This window comes from Dipodomys ordii, unplaced genomic scaffold, assembly GCF_000151885.1.
Source record: "Dipodomys ordii isolate 6190 unplaced genomic scaffold, Dord_2.0 Scaffold37, whole genome shotgun sequence".
In the NCBI taxonomy this organism is placed as follows: Eukaryota; Metazoa; Chordata; class Mammalia; order Rodentia; family Heteromyidae; genus Dipodomys; species Dipodomys ordii.
In genome coordinates, this window is record NW_012267253.1 from 7,819,270 (window position 1) to 7,834,683 (window position 15,414).

Below are 15,414 nucleotides of genomic sequence, written 5' to 3' on the forward strand. Positions count from 1 at the left end.
GTGGCTCAAGTGGTAGAGCGCTAGCCTTGAGCTGAAGAGCTGAGGGACAGTGCCCAGGCCCAGAGTTCAGGCCCATGACCGGACCTAAAAAAAAAAAAGAGTGTGAGGCCCTGAGTTCAAGCCCCAGTACTGGTACACACATGTGTGTACATGTATATACACACACATACATACACATATGATGTCAACAGTGTCTCAAATGGTAGAATACCTGTCTAGTGAGATTGGTATCCTGAGGTTAATCTCTAGTACCTCCTCCTGCTCCAAAGAAATAAATGTTTACGGATAGATTTTTAAAAATTACTCAGATTGTGGGTGCTGGTGACTCATGCTTGTAATCCTAGCTACTCAGGAGGCTGAGATTTGAGAATTGTGGTTCAAAGCCAGCCTGGGCAGGAAAGGCTGTGAGATTGTTATCTCCAGTTAACCACCAGAAAACCAGAAGTGGCACTGTGGCTCAAGTAGTAGAGTGCTAGCCTTGAGCTAAACTGCTGAGGGACAAGAGCTGAGTTCAAGCCCAATAACCAACAACAACAACAAAATAATTCAGATTGGAATTATGTACATTTTTCTAAAAGGTTATATGTCAGTTTTGACCAAATTATTTTTTGTTGGAATAGCAGTTCTAAAATAGTAACCATTTTTCTTTCAGGTTATTTCTAGGAAGAAGAGAACAACAAAATATGAGAAGGCTGAGGTAAATAGATTACTTGTATTGAATCTTTTATTCCTAGTTTATTTCATTATACTTGTACTACTGATGGAGTTCCTTTTCACTAAAGTTACTTTGCCCTGTAGTCCTTGGGAGTCTTAGGGACAGGCTTAGAATGAGCTCTTACCTAGTTTGAGTTAGACCCTATGCTTTATGCTTTATAGAAGAGTGGAATGGAAAGCCCATTAAACTGTGAATATCTAGAGGGGTTTTTTAGAATACACTCACTGGAACCATATTAGGGAAACTCCATGTGATTCAGAACCTGTCTTGTCATTATACCAATAGAGAATAATTCTATAAGGTAAATTTAATATGTCATAGGTAAGTATGTTATATATTAGCTAATCACACAAACTGGTGTGAAAACAGATTCTTATATGTTTTGGGTTAGATACTTGGAATTAGATATGAACACATTTTTTGTCTGAATTCTGGCCATGACTTTTTATATACTCACCAATTCTGATATATCTTTGTATTCATTTGTAATTATACATGTGCTGCTTGCTAATATTATTAAAAACAAAAAAGTAAAAAAAAATTGAAAAAAATCTAATATAGCCAGAAAGTTCTAATACTATCTTCCTGTTCCATAATAAACCATTGCTGGCTTACCTTGTGTGGTGACCACACTTCTACTCTTGAACTGAATTGATAGGCAGAATGATGTAGTATTACCATTTGAGAACAATAAAGACTTGGTTCTGACCACTTATTAGCTAGGCAAGTAATGTTTTCTCATCAGCAAAATGGAGATAAGAGTATAGACTACTTAAAAGTAACTTACATAAATATATGCTTGTCACATAGTGAGAAGTTCGCCAGCAATAGTAGTCATTTGTCATTGTTCTCAGTTTTGTCTGTAACTCATGACTTGGAGAATGTCACTTAATTCTGAACTTCATTTCCTTATCTATGAATGAAAGATTGATAATAGAAAATGAACTATTTGTTGGGACAGTGGCTTGTGCCTATAATCCCAGTTCACAGATCAGAAAGATTATAGTTCAAAGTCAGCTTAGGGCAAAAAATTAATGAGACTATTTATCTCAACAAAAAGTTCTGTGTGGTGGTACATGCTGTCTCGACTATGAGGGAGACTATGAGGGAGACCTTAGAAAGACCAAAGTCAGAAGGCTGATCCCAGCCAAAACTATAGATCCTATTTGGAAAATAAAGTAAAAAAGGACTGGAGGTATGATTCTACCACCAAAACAAATTCTTCCTAGCTATAACAATAGCATGCATCCCTGCTTACTAACCATGTAGTTTACTAATTCCTTTCCCAGTCACTGTAGCCATCTTGTTCCAAATACAGGCTTAGGTGGTATAATTAGTGTGTGTCTTGTTGTGAAACAGATTTTATTATTTATTTATATTATTAACTAGTTGTACAAAACAGTTACAATTCCATAAGTCAGGTTATGTGTACAATGTTTCTTGGTGAGTATCACCCTCAAGTTGCATAGTTCATTTTTTACATTGTGTATATCAAATATAATAATGGCTGTATTTGCTCAACCTTCCTCCATTTCTGTGCCTCCCTTTTGTTTACTTCTCCAAAACGTATTTCCACTTGCTGATATTCATTTGATAACCACTAAGATTTATTTAAATAAATCTTGCAAAAGAGAGTCATCTTGCTTTGGTTCCTTGTTTTATAAAATCTTATTTCAGAAGATGGAAAATTTAAAATTTATTTAAAATTATTTAAAATTTCTACTGTTCTCTCCCTTCCCCCTCCCTTTCAGATAAAGGAGATGGGTGAGATGCACAGAGAACTGAATGCATAACTACTCCATTGTGCAGATTAACTAACTAGAAGAAGGAGAATTAGCAAGTGGTACGCCATTACAGATGTGTGAACATGGGACAAAAAGGTTTTTGAGGATTACTATTTTGTTAGTTAACACCATTTGTTTGTAATGTGAAACCTGTACTCAAACTATAAGCAGCTTGAAATTGGCATTACCAGTCTTCAGATTTCACAAGTGTCTTACAAATACAGATCTAATATAAAACCCACAACTTTGGACCGCATAGTTAGATCATTTATAATTTTTGAAGAGTGCATTAAGTAGGCTTCTACACTAGTTTGTTTGAATGACCAGTGTCTCATTCATCTAATTGAAAGCTGCCTTTCTGTTTATTTTGAATCTTGTATATAAAGTTTTTTTAATGAAATAAAACATTTAAAAACTAACCTTGTTTGAATGAAGTTTCCTAGTACACACATAGATTAATAGGTTAAAAAAATGCTTTGAGGGACTGGGAAGGTGGCTCAGTGGTAGAGTGCTTGCCTTGCATGCATGAGGCCCTGGGTTTGATTCCTCAGTACCACATAAGCAAAAAGAAAAAAAAAAAAGCCTGAAGTGGCGCTGTGGCTCAAGTGGTAGAGCGCTAGCCTTAAGCTGAAGAGCTGAGGGACAGCGCCCAGGCCCATAGTTCAGGCCCCACAACCGGACCCAAAAAAAAAAAATGCTTTGAGCTGGGCAGTAGTAGCTCATCCTAGCTTCTCAGGAGGGTATGATTTAAGGATCATGGTTTGAAGCCAGCCTGGCTGGAAAGTCCATAAGATTCATCTCCGATTAACCAAAAAGTGAAAAGTGGAGGTGTGGCTAAAATGGTAATGTGTCAGCCTTGGAGTGACAAAGCCAAGCTAGAGAGTGAGACCCCAAATTTAAGCCCCGATACCAGCACAAAAAAATGTTTTGAGCTGACAGTGACTCAAGTGGTAGAGCAGTTGCCTAACAATGGATATGGACCTGTGTTCAAACTCTAGTGAGGCTACCAGGGGTATCTCAGTGTAAGATTGTGCTTAGCATGCAAGACACCCTAGGTTCAGTCCCTGGCACCAAGAAATTAAAATTTTTTTGAAGTCAGTTTTACATGAGTACTTATAAGGTATATAAGACATACAAAACTTTTCTACATAAAAGTTGAATATTATGAATTAACCTAAGATTCTGTTTTAGATAAAAATTGGTATTTTGGCACATATCTGGAATTGATGGCGTATGTTGTGAACTACGAATTTGATGAACACAACATCATTATCTTACATATAAGCAATTATGGTACAAATGTCTTTTTCCTTTCAGTAATGTAGCAAAGTTCTATGAAGTTAAAAGTATCTGGAAGTATTTTGATCTTTTTCTTTTGGTACTAGGGATCAAACACAGGGCCTTACACATGCTAAGCAAACTATTAAGAATTGAGTACATTCCCAGCCTGCTCTTAATAGTAACTCCCTGAAAAAAACCCACTGTTAGACAGAATTCCAAGGTAGTCCCAAGAGTAGTCAAGGATATGTTTTTGCAAGTGGTTGGTGCCAGTCCTGAAGTTTAAACTCAGAAGTTGGGCACTATCCCTGAGCTTTTTTGCTCAAAGCTAGTTTTATTTTTTGCCAGCCCTGGGGCTGGCACTGTCCCTGAGTCTCTCTGTGCTCAAGGCTAGCACGCTACCACTTGAGCCACAGCACCAATTCCGGCTTTTTCTGTTTTATGTGGTACTGAGGAATCAAACCCAGGGTTTCATGCATGCTAGGCAAGCACTCTACCATTAAGCCACATTCCCAGCCCCTGGGCTTTTTAAATAGTTAATTGGAGATCAGATTCTCATTGACTTTACTGCCCTAGCTGGCTTTGAACCAAGATCCTCAGTGCTCAGCTCAGCTCAGTTAGGATTATAGGCAGGAGCCACCAACACCTCCCAAAAGGTGGTTTCTTGATAGGTAAAAATTACACAAAATACAAATTACAATGTCCACAAATTTTGGAGCACAGCTACACTCCTTCATTTACATATGTGTGGTTGTTTGGCCATACCACACCAGAGTTGAGTAGGTTTGTTTGTTTGTTTTTGTCAGTTGTGGGGATTGAACTCTGGGCCTGGGCACTGTCCCTCAGCTCTTCAGCTCAAGGCTACCACTCTACCATTTGAGCCACAGCGCCACTTCCAGTTTTCTGGTGGTTTATTGGAGATAAGAGTCTCACGCAGATCTTCATTAGCCATACAATGGACAAGGGTCTCATATCTAAAATATACTTAGAACTCAAAAAATTAAATCCCCCAACAACAAATCCTCAAAGAAACAACCACCAGATTAATAAGTGGGCTTAAAGAGAGACTTCTCTGAAGAGGAAATAAGCATGGCCAAAGACACATGAAAAAATGCTCAGCTTCTCTAGCCATAAAAGAAATGCAAATCAAAACAACATTGAGATTCCACCTCACCCCAGTTAGAATGGCTATAATTAAGAAATCTAATAACAACAGATGCTGGAGGGGATGTGGCCAAGAGGGAACCCTACTGCATTGTTGGTGGGAGTGTACACTTGTTTAACAACTTTGGAAAACAATATGGAGGTTCCTCAAAAGACTCTACATAGAGCTCCCCTATGACCCAGTAATCCCACTTTTAGGCATTTACCCAAATGACTACCAGCCCAACTATGTTTATTGCAGCATTATTCACCATAGCTAAGATATGGAATCAACCCAGATGCCCCTCAGTTGATATATGGATCATATATACATACCACATACACTATATTAAGTGAAGTAAGCCAGACCCAAAGAAATATAGGTTCCATGGTTTCCCTTATCTGCAATAATTAGTATATGTCTAGGACAACCAGAAGAGGTCAAGAGCTATGTAACAGGGCTGGGAAGATGGCTCAGTGGTAAAGTGCTTGCCTTGTATGCATGAGGCCTGGGTTAGATTCCTCAGCACCACATAAACAGAAAAAGCCGTAAATGGCGCTGTGGCTCAAGTGGTAGAGCGCTAGCCTTGAGCTGAAGAGCTGAGGGACAGCGCCCAGGCCCAGAGTTCAGGTCACACAACCAGCCAAGAAAAAAAAAAAGCTATGTACATATGACCATATAAGCTGATGCTAAGGGAAATGAACCCCAAGAGAGGGACATGAGATTTTATTTCTTGCTGTTCTTTTTAATGTGTACTATGTGATTTATTTGTTTGTTTGGTCTTTCCCCATGGTATAACCCCTGTTGTTACTGTATTTGATTCTGGTGTCTTGCATCTTTTTTTTTTTTTTTTGGTCCAGTTGTGGGGCCTGAACTCTGGGCCTGGGCGCTGTCCCTCCGCTCTTCAGCTCAAGGCAAGCGCTCTATCACTTGAGCTACAGCGCCACTTCCGGTTTTCTGGTGGTTTATTGGAGATAGGAGTCTCACGGTCTCTTCTGCCCGGGCTGGCTTTGAACCGAGATCCTCAGATCTCAGCCTCCTGAGTAGCTAGGATTACAGGCGTGAGCCACCAGCGCCCGGCTACCAGGGTTCTTTTCTTTTTGTGGGCTATTTTTGCCATAGATAGGGCCCAAAGTGTGTTTTTTGTTTTGGAACTGGGGCTTGAATTCAAGGTCTCATTCTCTCTATTGGTTTTTAAGCTTAGGGCTGGTGTTTTGCCATTTGAATCATACCTGTACTTCAGTAATATTCTGTTAGGTTTGTACTATTGGGACTGGTTTTTGAAAGCTTTATGTGCATGTAATGTAAATTCAACTCCAATTTATAGGATTAAAAATATGTTAAGTAATGTTACTAGTATCTTTCACATTGCATAATAATTTGATGTGGATTAATTGTTAAAGCTGTTGTCATATTATTTCTCAGGGTTACAATTTTCTTTCTCATTGCTTTTCTCCCAGTATTTAAAATAATTTCCTGTAAAATAGGTTATTCAGAGAGCAGGAATTCTGATCACAGAAAGAAAAAGAGCTGATTTTTCCACAAAAGACATTTGTCAGGACCTGAACCGGTTATTGAAAAGCAAAAAGGGAGAACAGATGAATAGTTCTGTCTTGCCAGAAATGGAGAATCAGGTATGTGACTTGCTAGTGCTGTTTTTTTGCTTAACTTATAATAGTGTCTATCGAAATCATGCTGTTACTGGGTCTTGAACTCAGGGTTTGGGCACTGCCTCTTAGCTTTTTTGCTCAAGACTATCTCTACCACTTTATATAGCTCCACTTTCAACCTTTTGGTGGTTAATTGGAGGTAAGAGTCTCACAGATTTTTTTTTTCCCCCTGCCTGGCCTGTCTTTGAACTGTAATCCTCAGATGTCAGCCTCCTGAGTAGCTAGAATTACAGGCAAGAACCGGCTATATTTGCACTTGTAATTTCTTTTTTAAAATTTAATTTTATTGTAAAGGTGATATACAGAGGGGTACAGTTACATAAGTAAGGTAAGGAGTACATTTCTTGTTGAACAGTGTTTACACCCCCCCCCTCCTTGTTTTCCCACTTTCCTTCCCTCTGTATTTTTAATTTGTGAAACCAGTTCTGGTGATATAGAAACCTTATTTTATATTCTTAATTTTAGGTTGCAGTTTCATCTTTGTCTGCAGTAATCAAGTTTTTAGAGCTTTTATCTGATGATTCAAATTTTGGACAGTTTGAACTGACTACTTTTGACTTCAGCCAGTATATGAAATTGGATATTGCAGCAGTTAGAGCCCTTAACCTTTTCCAGGTAAAACATACACTGGTTAAAAAAATAAGTAAAGAAAATGAATAAATAAAATATTTCCTTTGACAAATGCTGTAAGCTTTTACTAAGGACTTACGTATTTGAAGTAACATTGAATTGCTGTTTTTTTTTTTTTTTTTTGGTCCGGTCGTGGGGCCTGAACTCTGGGCCTGGGCGCTGTCTCTCAGCTCTTCAGCTCAAGGCTAGCGCTCTACCACTTGAGCCACAGTGCCACTTTCGGCTTTTTCCTTTTTGCTTATGTGGTGCTGAGGAATCGAACCCAGGGTCTCATGCATGCAAGGCAAGCACTCTACCACTGAGCCACCTTCCCAGCCCGAATTGCTGTATTTTACTCTTCTAGTTCTAGTTTGGTATAGTCACATCAGTTCTAAAACTGGAGTAATTATAAAGTTGTTTTGCCTTAGAAAAAAGTAAATAGTTAAATATAGATTAACAGGGAATTATTTTGTGGAAATTTCTCACTTTAGATTTAAAGAATATTATGTGATCTTGTTCCCAAATTATTTACTTTTCATGTTATAGTAAGATTTTTACTAATGAGTGTCATCTTTTATCTTTTGTTTATTAGGGTTCTGTTGAGGATACAACTGGCTCTCAGTCTCTGGCTGCATTGCTGAATAAATGCAAAACCCCGCAAGGGCAAAGACTAGTTAACCAGTGGATTAAGCAGCCTCTCATGGATAAGAACAGAATAGAAGAGAGGTATGTCATTTAGAATGCTTTGATTAGCTTTAACTAACTTGCAGTTACTCCTATATTTTCTTCAATAATCCTTCCTTCGAGTTACCCACCATACTCCAAGAGTAACCATCTTCTGGACTCTGTGGGTGGGAGCCGGGGCTTATTTTTGCCTGTTTTGTGTAAATGGAATTGTTTTATGCAGTGCACCTTTAAGACAATTTGTTCCTTAAAAACTTACGATTCTAAAACACTTATTATCATTCTAATATAGTACTGCACCATGTCTTTCCCGTAATTATGCTTTTATTATAAGCATTTTATTTTAGTTTGTTTTGTCTCCATTTATACTATTTTATTTAGTTAATTAATTTTTTGAGATCGGTCTTGCTATGTAGCCCAGGCTGGGCTTGAATTCTAAATCTCTCTGCTTCTTTCTTGAGTATTGGGACTACAGGCATTGTACTACCAGTCCTAGCCATATGTAACCATTTAAAATAGGTTCATGGTAATTCCATCACTGGATGCACTTTTATTTACTTTTCTCAGTTTTTAGGTTATCCTAATAACTACCATTTGATCCATGTCTCCAGCTTTTTCTGGTTATTGGAGATGGAGCCTCATGAGTAACTAGGATTTTAGGCATGAGCCCCTCTACCCAGTTTAAAATTGTAATTTAAAAGTGGCATTATCAGGAAAATAGAGCAGTTTTATCTTTCCTTTCGTGTTTTAGCCAGAAACATAAACAGACACTAATTATTTCTGAAGGGGCCTACCAAGTAGATTAATGAACTAGCAGTTTATTAAGCTTTTCACTGTGTATGATCCCAGATCTTCAGGATGCAAAGGTGGGATTATAGTTGTCCAGGGCTGAGCCTGGGCAAAAGCACACAGTCCTATCTAAAAAGTAAACTTAAAAGAAAAAGGTTGCTGTTGGTTTATGCTTGTAATCCTTGCTATTCAGGAGGATGAGATCTGGGGATCCAGGTTTAAAACTAGCCCAGATAAGTATGGAGAGAGACTCCTCTTTTCTCCAATTAATCACTAACACACACATACACACACACACACACACACACACACACACACACACACACACACACACGACACTGCTGGCTCATCCCTGTGAGAGACTGATCACACACACACACACACACACACACACACACACACACACACACACGGCACTGCTGGCTCATCCCTGTGAGAGACTGATCTACACACACACACACACACACACACACACACACACACACACGGCACTGCTGGCTCATCCCTGTGAGAGGCTGATCTCTAGTAAACTAGTCATTAGAAGGTAGAAGCTGGAAGTGGCGCTGTGTCTCAAGTGGTACGAGTGCTAACCTTGAGCAAAAGAAACTCAGAAACAGTGCTCAGGCCTTAAGGTCAAGTCCCAGAACTCGTACAACAAAAAGTAAAAAACTAAAGGAAAAAATACTGGAGGCATAGCTCAAGTGATAGAGTTTTTGACCCCTGAGTTCAAATGCCAGTACCACCAAAAACAAAAGAAAAACCAGCTGTGCACTGGTGGCTCATGCCTGTAATCCTAGCTACTTAGGAGGCTGAGATCTGAGGATTGCAGTTCAAAGCTAGCCTGGGCAGAATAGTCTCCATGAAACTTATCACCAATTAACCATTCAAAAATGGAAAGTGGAGCTGTGGCTCAAAGTGTAGAGTGTTAGTCTTGAGCAAAAGAGCTCAGGGACAGCACCCAGGCCCTGAGTTCAAGCCCTATGACGAACAGAAAGAAGAAACCAAAACCAAAAAAAAGGTCACTTTGGTGAAATCTTAAGCATACTTTAGTATCTTTTAAAAATGTGTGTTTCATAGTTTGTAGTTTCTACTCTCTTACCAAAACTAATATTTCAAAATAGAGTTAACGTTTTTGTGAATTTTTTATTTGGTTAATGCTTAAAGAGCGTAATAGAACATTTTCTTGAAGCAAAAGATGATGCACTAAACCTTATTATTGCCAAGTAGTTGTATGAAGAGGTTACAGTTCTGTAAGTCAGGTTATGAATATAATGATGTTACACTGATAATATGAGTATTTTTTCCTACCATCCCTACCCTCAATACCCTCAAGTTATGTAGTTCAACTTTTATATAATATACACTGAATACAGTGATTTCATTTGCTCCCTCTTCTTTCCTGCCCCTTTTGCTCTCCTGAAAACATGTTTCTGCTTCTATATTCATTTTGATAAACAGTACATTAGTTGTTCAGAAGCATTACACCTTAGGATTCTTCCCATAAGAATACCATCCTTTAGTCAGTTTATTTATGTGTAAATGCGTAATAGAACCCTGCATATGTTATTACGCATGTTTATATTTCAAATCTAGCTTCCACATATGAGAGATAATGTGCTGTTGGTCTCTGAGTCTGACTTACAACTTAACATGATTTGTTCTAGGTCCAGCCATTTCCCTGCAAATGACATAATGATACTCTTTCTAATGGATGAGTAAATTCCATTTTATATATGTACCATATTTTCTAGATCCACTCATCTGCTGTAGTGCATCCGCGTTGTTTCCATAATTTATCTATTGTAAATAGTATGTCAGTGAACATCAATATGCAAGTATCTTTACTGTATCCTGACTTGTAACACTTACTCTGGATAGATATTCAAGAGTGTAGAGCTGGGTGCCGGTGGCTCACGCCTGTAATACTAGCTACTCAGGAGGCTGAGATCTAGGTTCGCAGTTCAAAGCCAGCCAGAGCAGGAAAAGTCTGTGAGACTTTATCTCCAATAAACCACCAGGAAACTGGAAGTGACACTGTGGCTCAAATGGTAGAGCTCTAGCCTTGAGCTGAACTGCTGAGGGATAGTGCCCAGGCCCAGAGTTCAAGCCCCATGACCAACAACAACAACAAAAAAAGTGCAAGCCATGTTTGTGTATATGTTTGTACTGGGTTTGAATTCAAAGGTTTGAACTCTCACTTGGCTTTTTCACTCTAGGCTAACACTCTTAAAACTTGAGCTATAATGCCTGTAATCCTAGCTACTCAGGAGGCTGAGATCTGAGGATCTTGGTTCAAAGCCAGCCCGGGCAGGAGAGACCATGAGACTCCTATCTCTAATAAACCACCAGAAAACCGGAAGTGGCGCTGTAGCTCAAGTGGTAGAGCACTAGCCTTGAGCTGAAGAGCTGAGGGACAGTGCCCAGGCCCAGAGTTCAAGCCCCATGACTGACAAAAAACAAAAACAAAAAAAACTTGAGCTATAAGTGCTTCTAGCTTTTTGTTAGTTACTTAGACTTAAGAGTCTCACATACTGTTCTGCCCAGGCTGGCTTTGACCCTCAGGTCATATAGCCTCCTGATTAGCTAGCATTACTAGTGTGTGACACCAGTGCTAAGCATAAACTAGTTACACAGATAAGGCAGGAACATATAGCACTGATCTGTATTCCCCTGCCTAGTAGATAAGTTAATTTTAAAGTATTTAACATTGGATTGTAATTTTTTTCAGATTAGATTTAGTGGAAGCTTTTGTAGAAGATGCAGAGTTAAGGCAGAGTTTACAAGAAGATTTGCTTCGTCGATTCCCAGATCTTAACAGACTTGCCAAGAAATTTCAAAGACAAGCAGCAACCTTACAAGATTGTTACCGACTTTATCAGGGGATAAATCAACTCCCTAATGTTATACAGGCTCTGGAAAAACATGAAGGTAACAATGATTGTAGTTTAGTTTTTGTTTTTCCTTGCTGTTACAGTATGGTAGGCAAGTATGCTCTTTTTGCAAAAATTGATTAGTGACTTCTTTGACACTTTTTTTTGTTGTTTTATGGGTTTGTATTGAGCTAAGGCAGCAACCAAGAATCATAAAACAAGTTAGCATTTTTGTTATTTGTTTATTTTTAAATTTTGAAGTGTTGAAGATTGAATTCAAGAGTTTTTGCTGTTTAGTTAATTAATTAATTTATTGTGGGTCGTGGAGCTTGATCTTGCCTAGGTGCTATTCCTGAGCTTTTTTGCTCAAGGCTACTGCTCTACCATTTTGAGCCACAGTACCACCTCTACCACTTTGAGCCACAGTGCCAATTCTGGTTTTCTGGTAGTTAATTGGAGGTATGAGTCTCACTGATTTTCCTGCCTGGGCTGGCTTCGAGCTCATGATCAGCCTCCTTGCAGCTAGGATTAAAGGTGTGAGCCACCAGTGCCTGGAATTTTTTGCTTTTTAGAAGAAATAAATATTAACTGAATTTATTAACAGGTTAATTGCCCTACCCCTCAGTTAGACAAGATTTGATTCCTAAAGAAATCCCATAAGACTCAGTGTGCTTTGTACAGCAGCACTAATAAGAATGTGCATTTTATCCCATGGTGAAATGTTGTCTTCTGTAAAATTTGTTTAGGGTACACTTTCTTTGTTAGATGTGGGCTGACAACATCTTGGAGTCAGTAAACACTCAATACTTGCCTAAAGTATCGCACACCACCCCTCCTCCCCTTTTTGTTTTCTGGACCAGTGTGCAAATAGGAATTTCCTACTTGGCAGTGGCTCTGCAGAGGACCTCACTGAAACTAGGCACAAATCAGGAATCTTGCTGGGCATTGGTGTCTCACACTTGTAATCCTAGCTATTCAGGAGATTTGAGGATCACAGTTCAAAGCCCCAGTTCAAGCCCCAGGACCAGCTGGGGAAAAAGAAATCTTGCATCTCAGTATACAGTACTGAAAAGCTGAGCAAATCTGAACACCCCTTATCCCATAATTATGTAAACTGTTTTTTTTTGTATTTTATTTTATTTTTTTTATTGTGAAAATACTGTACAGAGGGGTTACAATTACATGGGCAAGATAATGAGTACATTTCTTATCAAGCATTGTAGTCTCCTTTGTTTCCCCTTCCTATCCTTCCCATCCTCCCCCCTCAACCCCCCCCCCCCAATCCTCCCTGCTCCCAATTATGTAAACTGTTAATCAGTGTGCCTCAGGACTTGACCATCCCCTTGTTCCCTTCGTAGCTTTTTCGCTCAAGGCTGGCACTCTGCCACCTCTTCTTCTGCTCCTCCACCCCCAACCTCTCCCAGTAATCAGAGATAAGAGTCTCCATGATTTGTCTTCCCTGGGCTGGCTTCAAACCTCAGTTCTCAGATCTCTGTGTCCTGAATAGCTAGGATTATAGGCCTGAACCACAGGGATCTAGCTTATAATTTTTTTTTTAAAGACAAGGTTGTGCTTAGGTTATAACCCTGGCTTCCCTGGAACTCTCCATTCTCCTCTTAATAGCCTTCGAGTACTGGATTGCAGGTAAGCACTGCCATATCTCCCACGATTTCAAAAAAGAATACATTAAGTATATTGCTAGAAATTGAGTGTGTTCTGTCATCCCTTGTTGTATGGGATTAACTCTAGGCTTTGTTATCCCAGAAAAACAGTGTAAATAAGGTGGAGTCACAGACAGCAGGGGGCAGTAATAGTATAGAAAGTAGATTTGTACTTAGTGATGAAAACTTCATCTTTTAGAAAGAAATAGCTATTTGGGAGTTTGGTTGGAGGTTCTGTTGGGAAAACAGCTACTCTAGACCTTCGACTGAATAATAGCCTTCCTTTGTTAAAGAAGATTGTCTTCTTCATCTGAGAACATGATATTAGTTTCAGTGCACAGGAGTGGTGAGAAAGTAAGGCGATAGCAGCCAGGTCCGCCAAGCCCACCCTGCCTTGTCACTGTCAGTAGGAGTCAAGCAAAGAAACTGATTTTGTGCTTCCTTAGTAAATTACTAAAACCATAGTTCTTAGGTCAGACGGTGAAAATTTTCTGTTAATTATAATTGTGTAAGCTGAGTGCTGGTGACCCTGTAATCCTAGCTGTTTAGGAGGCTCAGCTCTATAAAGTTTATACTTCAGTTTAAGTCACAGGCTTTACAAAGAAATTTCTCTGCATCTTCACTGATGGTATATACTTTTTAAAAAATTAATGATGATCAGCACATCAGTTGGGAATGTTTAGTGAGAGCTAGAACTTGTGCCACCTAATTTAAGAGTGATTGAGCCAAGAATATAATTGTAAAGTGAAAGCTTTACAAGAAAAGAAAGATTGAAGATAGTTTAAGTAATGCTCTCAGTAATAGGTTCCTACAGGTGATATTTTAAAATAATATTCTACTAAACTGTAAAAGGAGAAAATTATATTGTAATAATAAGTGAGAAAGCAAGGAAAAACACTGATGAAATAAGAATGAATTAAATATATTCTCCAGGTTCTGGTGGCTGGTACTGTAATCCAGGCCACTCAGAAGACTGAGATCTAAGGTTCAAATCCAGCTTGTGCAGGAAAGTCCATGAGACTCTTGTCTTCAATTAGCCCCCAGAAAAACTGAAAGTGGCACTGTGGCTCAAGGTGGTAGACAGTTAGTTACCTTTGAGTAAAAAAGCTCAGGGACAGTGCCCAGGCCCTGAGTTCAAGCCCCCTAACCCCCCTCCCCCCAATATATATACATACACAAATAAGCAATGAATCAACTTGAAATAAGATAGGAAGAAAAGTGCTATTTTATCAGAATAATAACAATGAATACAAATGAAGTGGTATCAGAGGAAGCATTACTGGTAGAAGTTGGGAGGTGGGGTGGGTGGTGGGCGGCACTGACAAGTGCTTGTGCTTAATAAGAGGAACACATTACAAGATTGTGTAGGGGAGGGGAGGGGAGAATGGAGGGAAATATGGAAGTATCCAGAGGCCATATACTAGTGACAGCACTGAAATAAGAGCAGAGAGCATTGTATTGAAGGTGTATTAGAGTGGTTGAATTATTTTGATACTTTGCTATAATTCACCTTTGCTTTTACTGTTGACTTTTCGTTAACTTGGTTATTTGCTAGAAACTATTGGGCAATAATTTAAGTGCACTTAGACCAAAGGTTTTTATTATTAGCACCTTACCAGCCTTTTGTCTACTTACATAGACTTTATTTTGTCAGTCGAGGGGCTTGAAATTGTTCTTTTACTCAAGGCTAGCATTTTACCACTTTGACCCACAGTGCCACTTCTCTGAGTACCTAGGAATACAGGCATGAGGCACCAGTTCTTAAAGACTTTTTTTTGGTTGGTAATGGCCTGAACTCTGGGCCTGGGCGCTGTCCCTCAGCTCTTCAGCTCAAGGCTAGCGCTCTACCACTTGAGCCACAGCACCACTTCCAGCTTTTTCTACTTATGTGGTGCTGAGGAATTGAACCCAGGGCCTCATGCATGCAAGGCAAGCACCCTACTACTGAGCCACCTTCCCAGTCCTTTTTTTCTTTCAGTCATGGGGCTTGAACTCTGGGACCAGGGCACTGTCCTTCAGCTCTTCAGCTCAAAGCTAGTGTTCTACCACTTGAGCCACAGCACCACTTCCAGTTTTCTGGTGTTTAATTGGAGATAAGAGGTCACAGATGTGGGACTGGGAAGGTAGCTCAGTGGTAGAGCGCTTGCCTTGCATGCCTGAGGCCCTGGGTTTGATTCCTCAGCACCACATAAGCAAAAAGAAAAAAGCCG

General features: G+C 39.4%; 2 protein-coding genes across 2 annotated transcripts in view; both read left to right on the forward strand.

Annotated features, from left to right (window-relative positions):
• Epcam (epithelial cell adhesion molecule) overlaps positions 1-2,918 on the forward strand; it is a 36,129-nt gene extending 33,211 nt beyond the window's left edge. Inside the window, exons 8-9 of the mRNA XM_013017985.1 lie at positions 653-697; positions 2,467-2,918. Coding sequence (XP_012873439.1) covers positions 653-697; positions 2,467-2,508 — 87 coding nt within the window. The 3' untranslated portion in view covers positions 2,509-2,918. The remainder of the gene's footprint in view (positions 1-652; positions 698-2,466) is intronic.
• Positions 2,919-3,725: 807 nt separating this feature from the next.
• Msh2 (mutS homolog 2) overlaps positions 3,726-15,414 on the forward strand; it is a 54,537-nt gene continuing 42,848 nt past the window's right edge. Inside the window, exons 1-5 of the mRNA XM_013017909.1 lie at positions 3,726-3,815; positions 6,409-6,555; positions 7,057-7,206; positions 7,793-7,926; positions 11,402-11,601. Coding sequence (XP_012873363.1) covers positions 3,726-3,815; positions 6,409-6,555; positions 7,057-7,206; positions 7,793-7,926; positions 11,402-11,601 — 721 coding nt within the window. The remainder of the gene's footprint in view (positions 3,816-6,408; positions 6,556-7,056; positions 7,207-7,792; positions 7,927-11,401; positions 11,602-15,414) is intronic.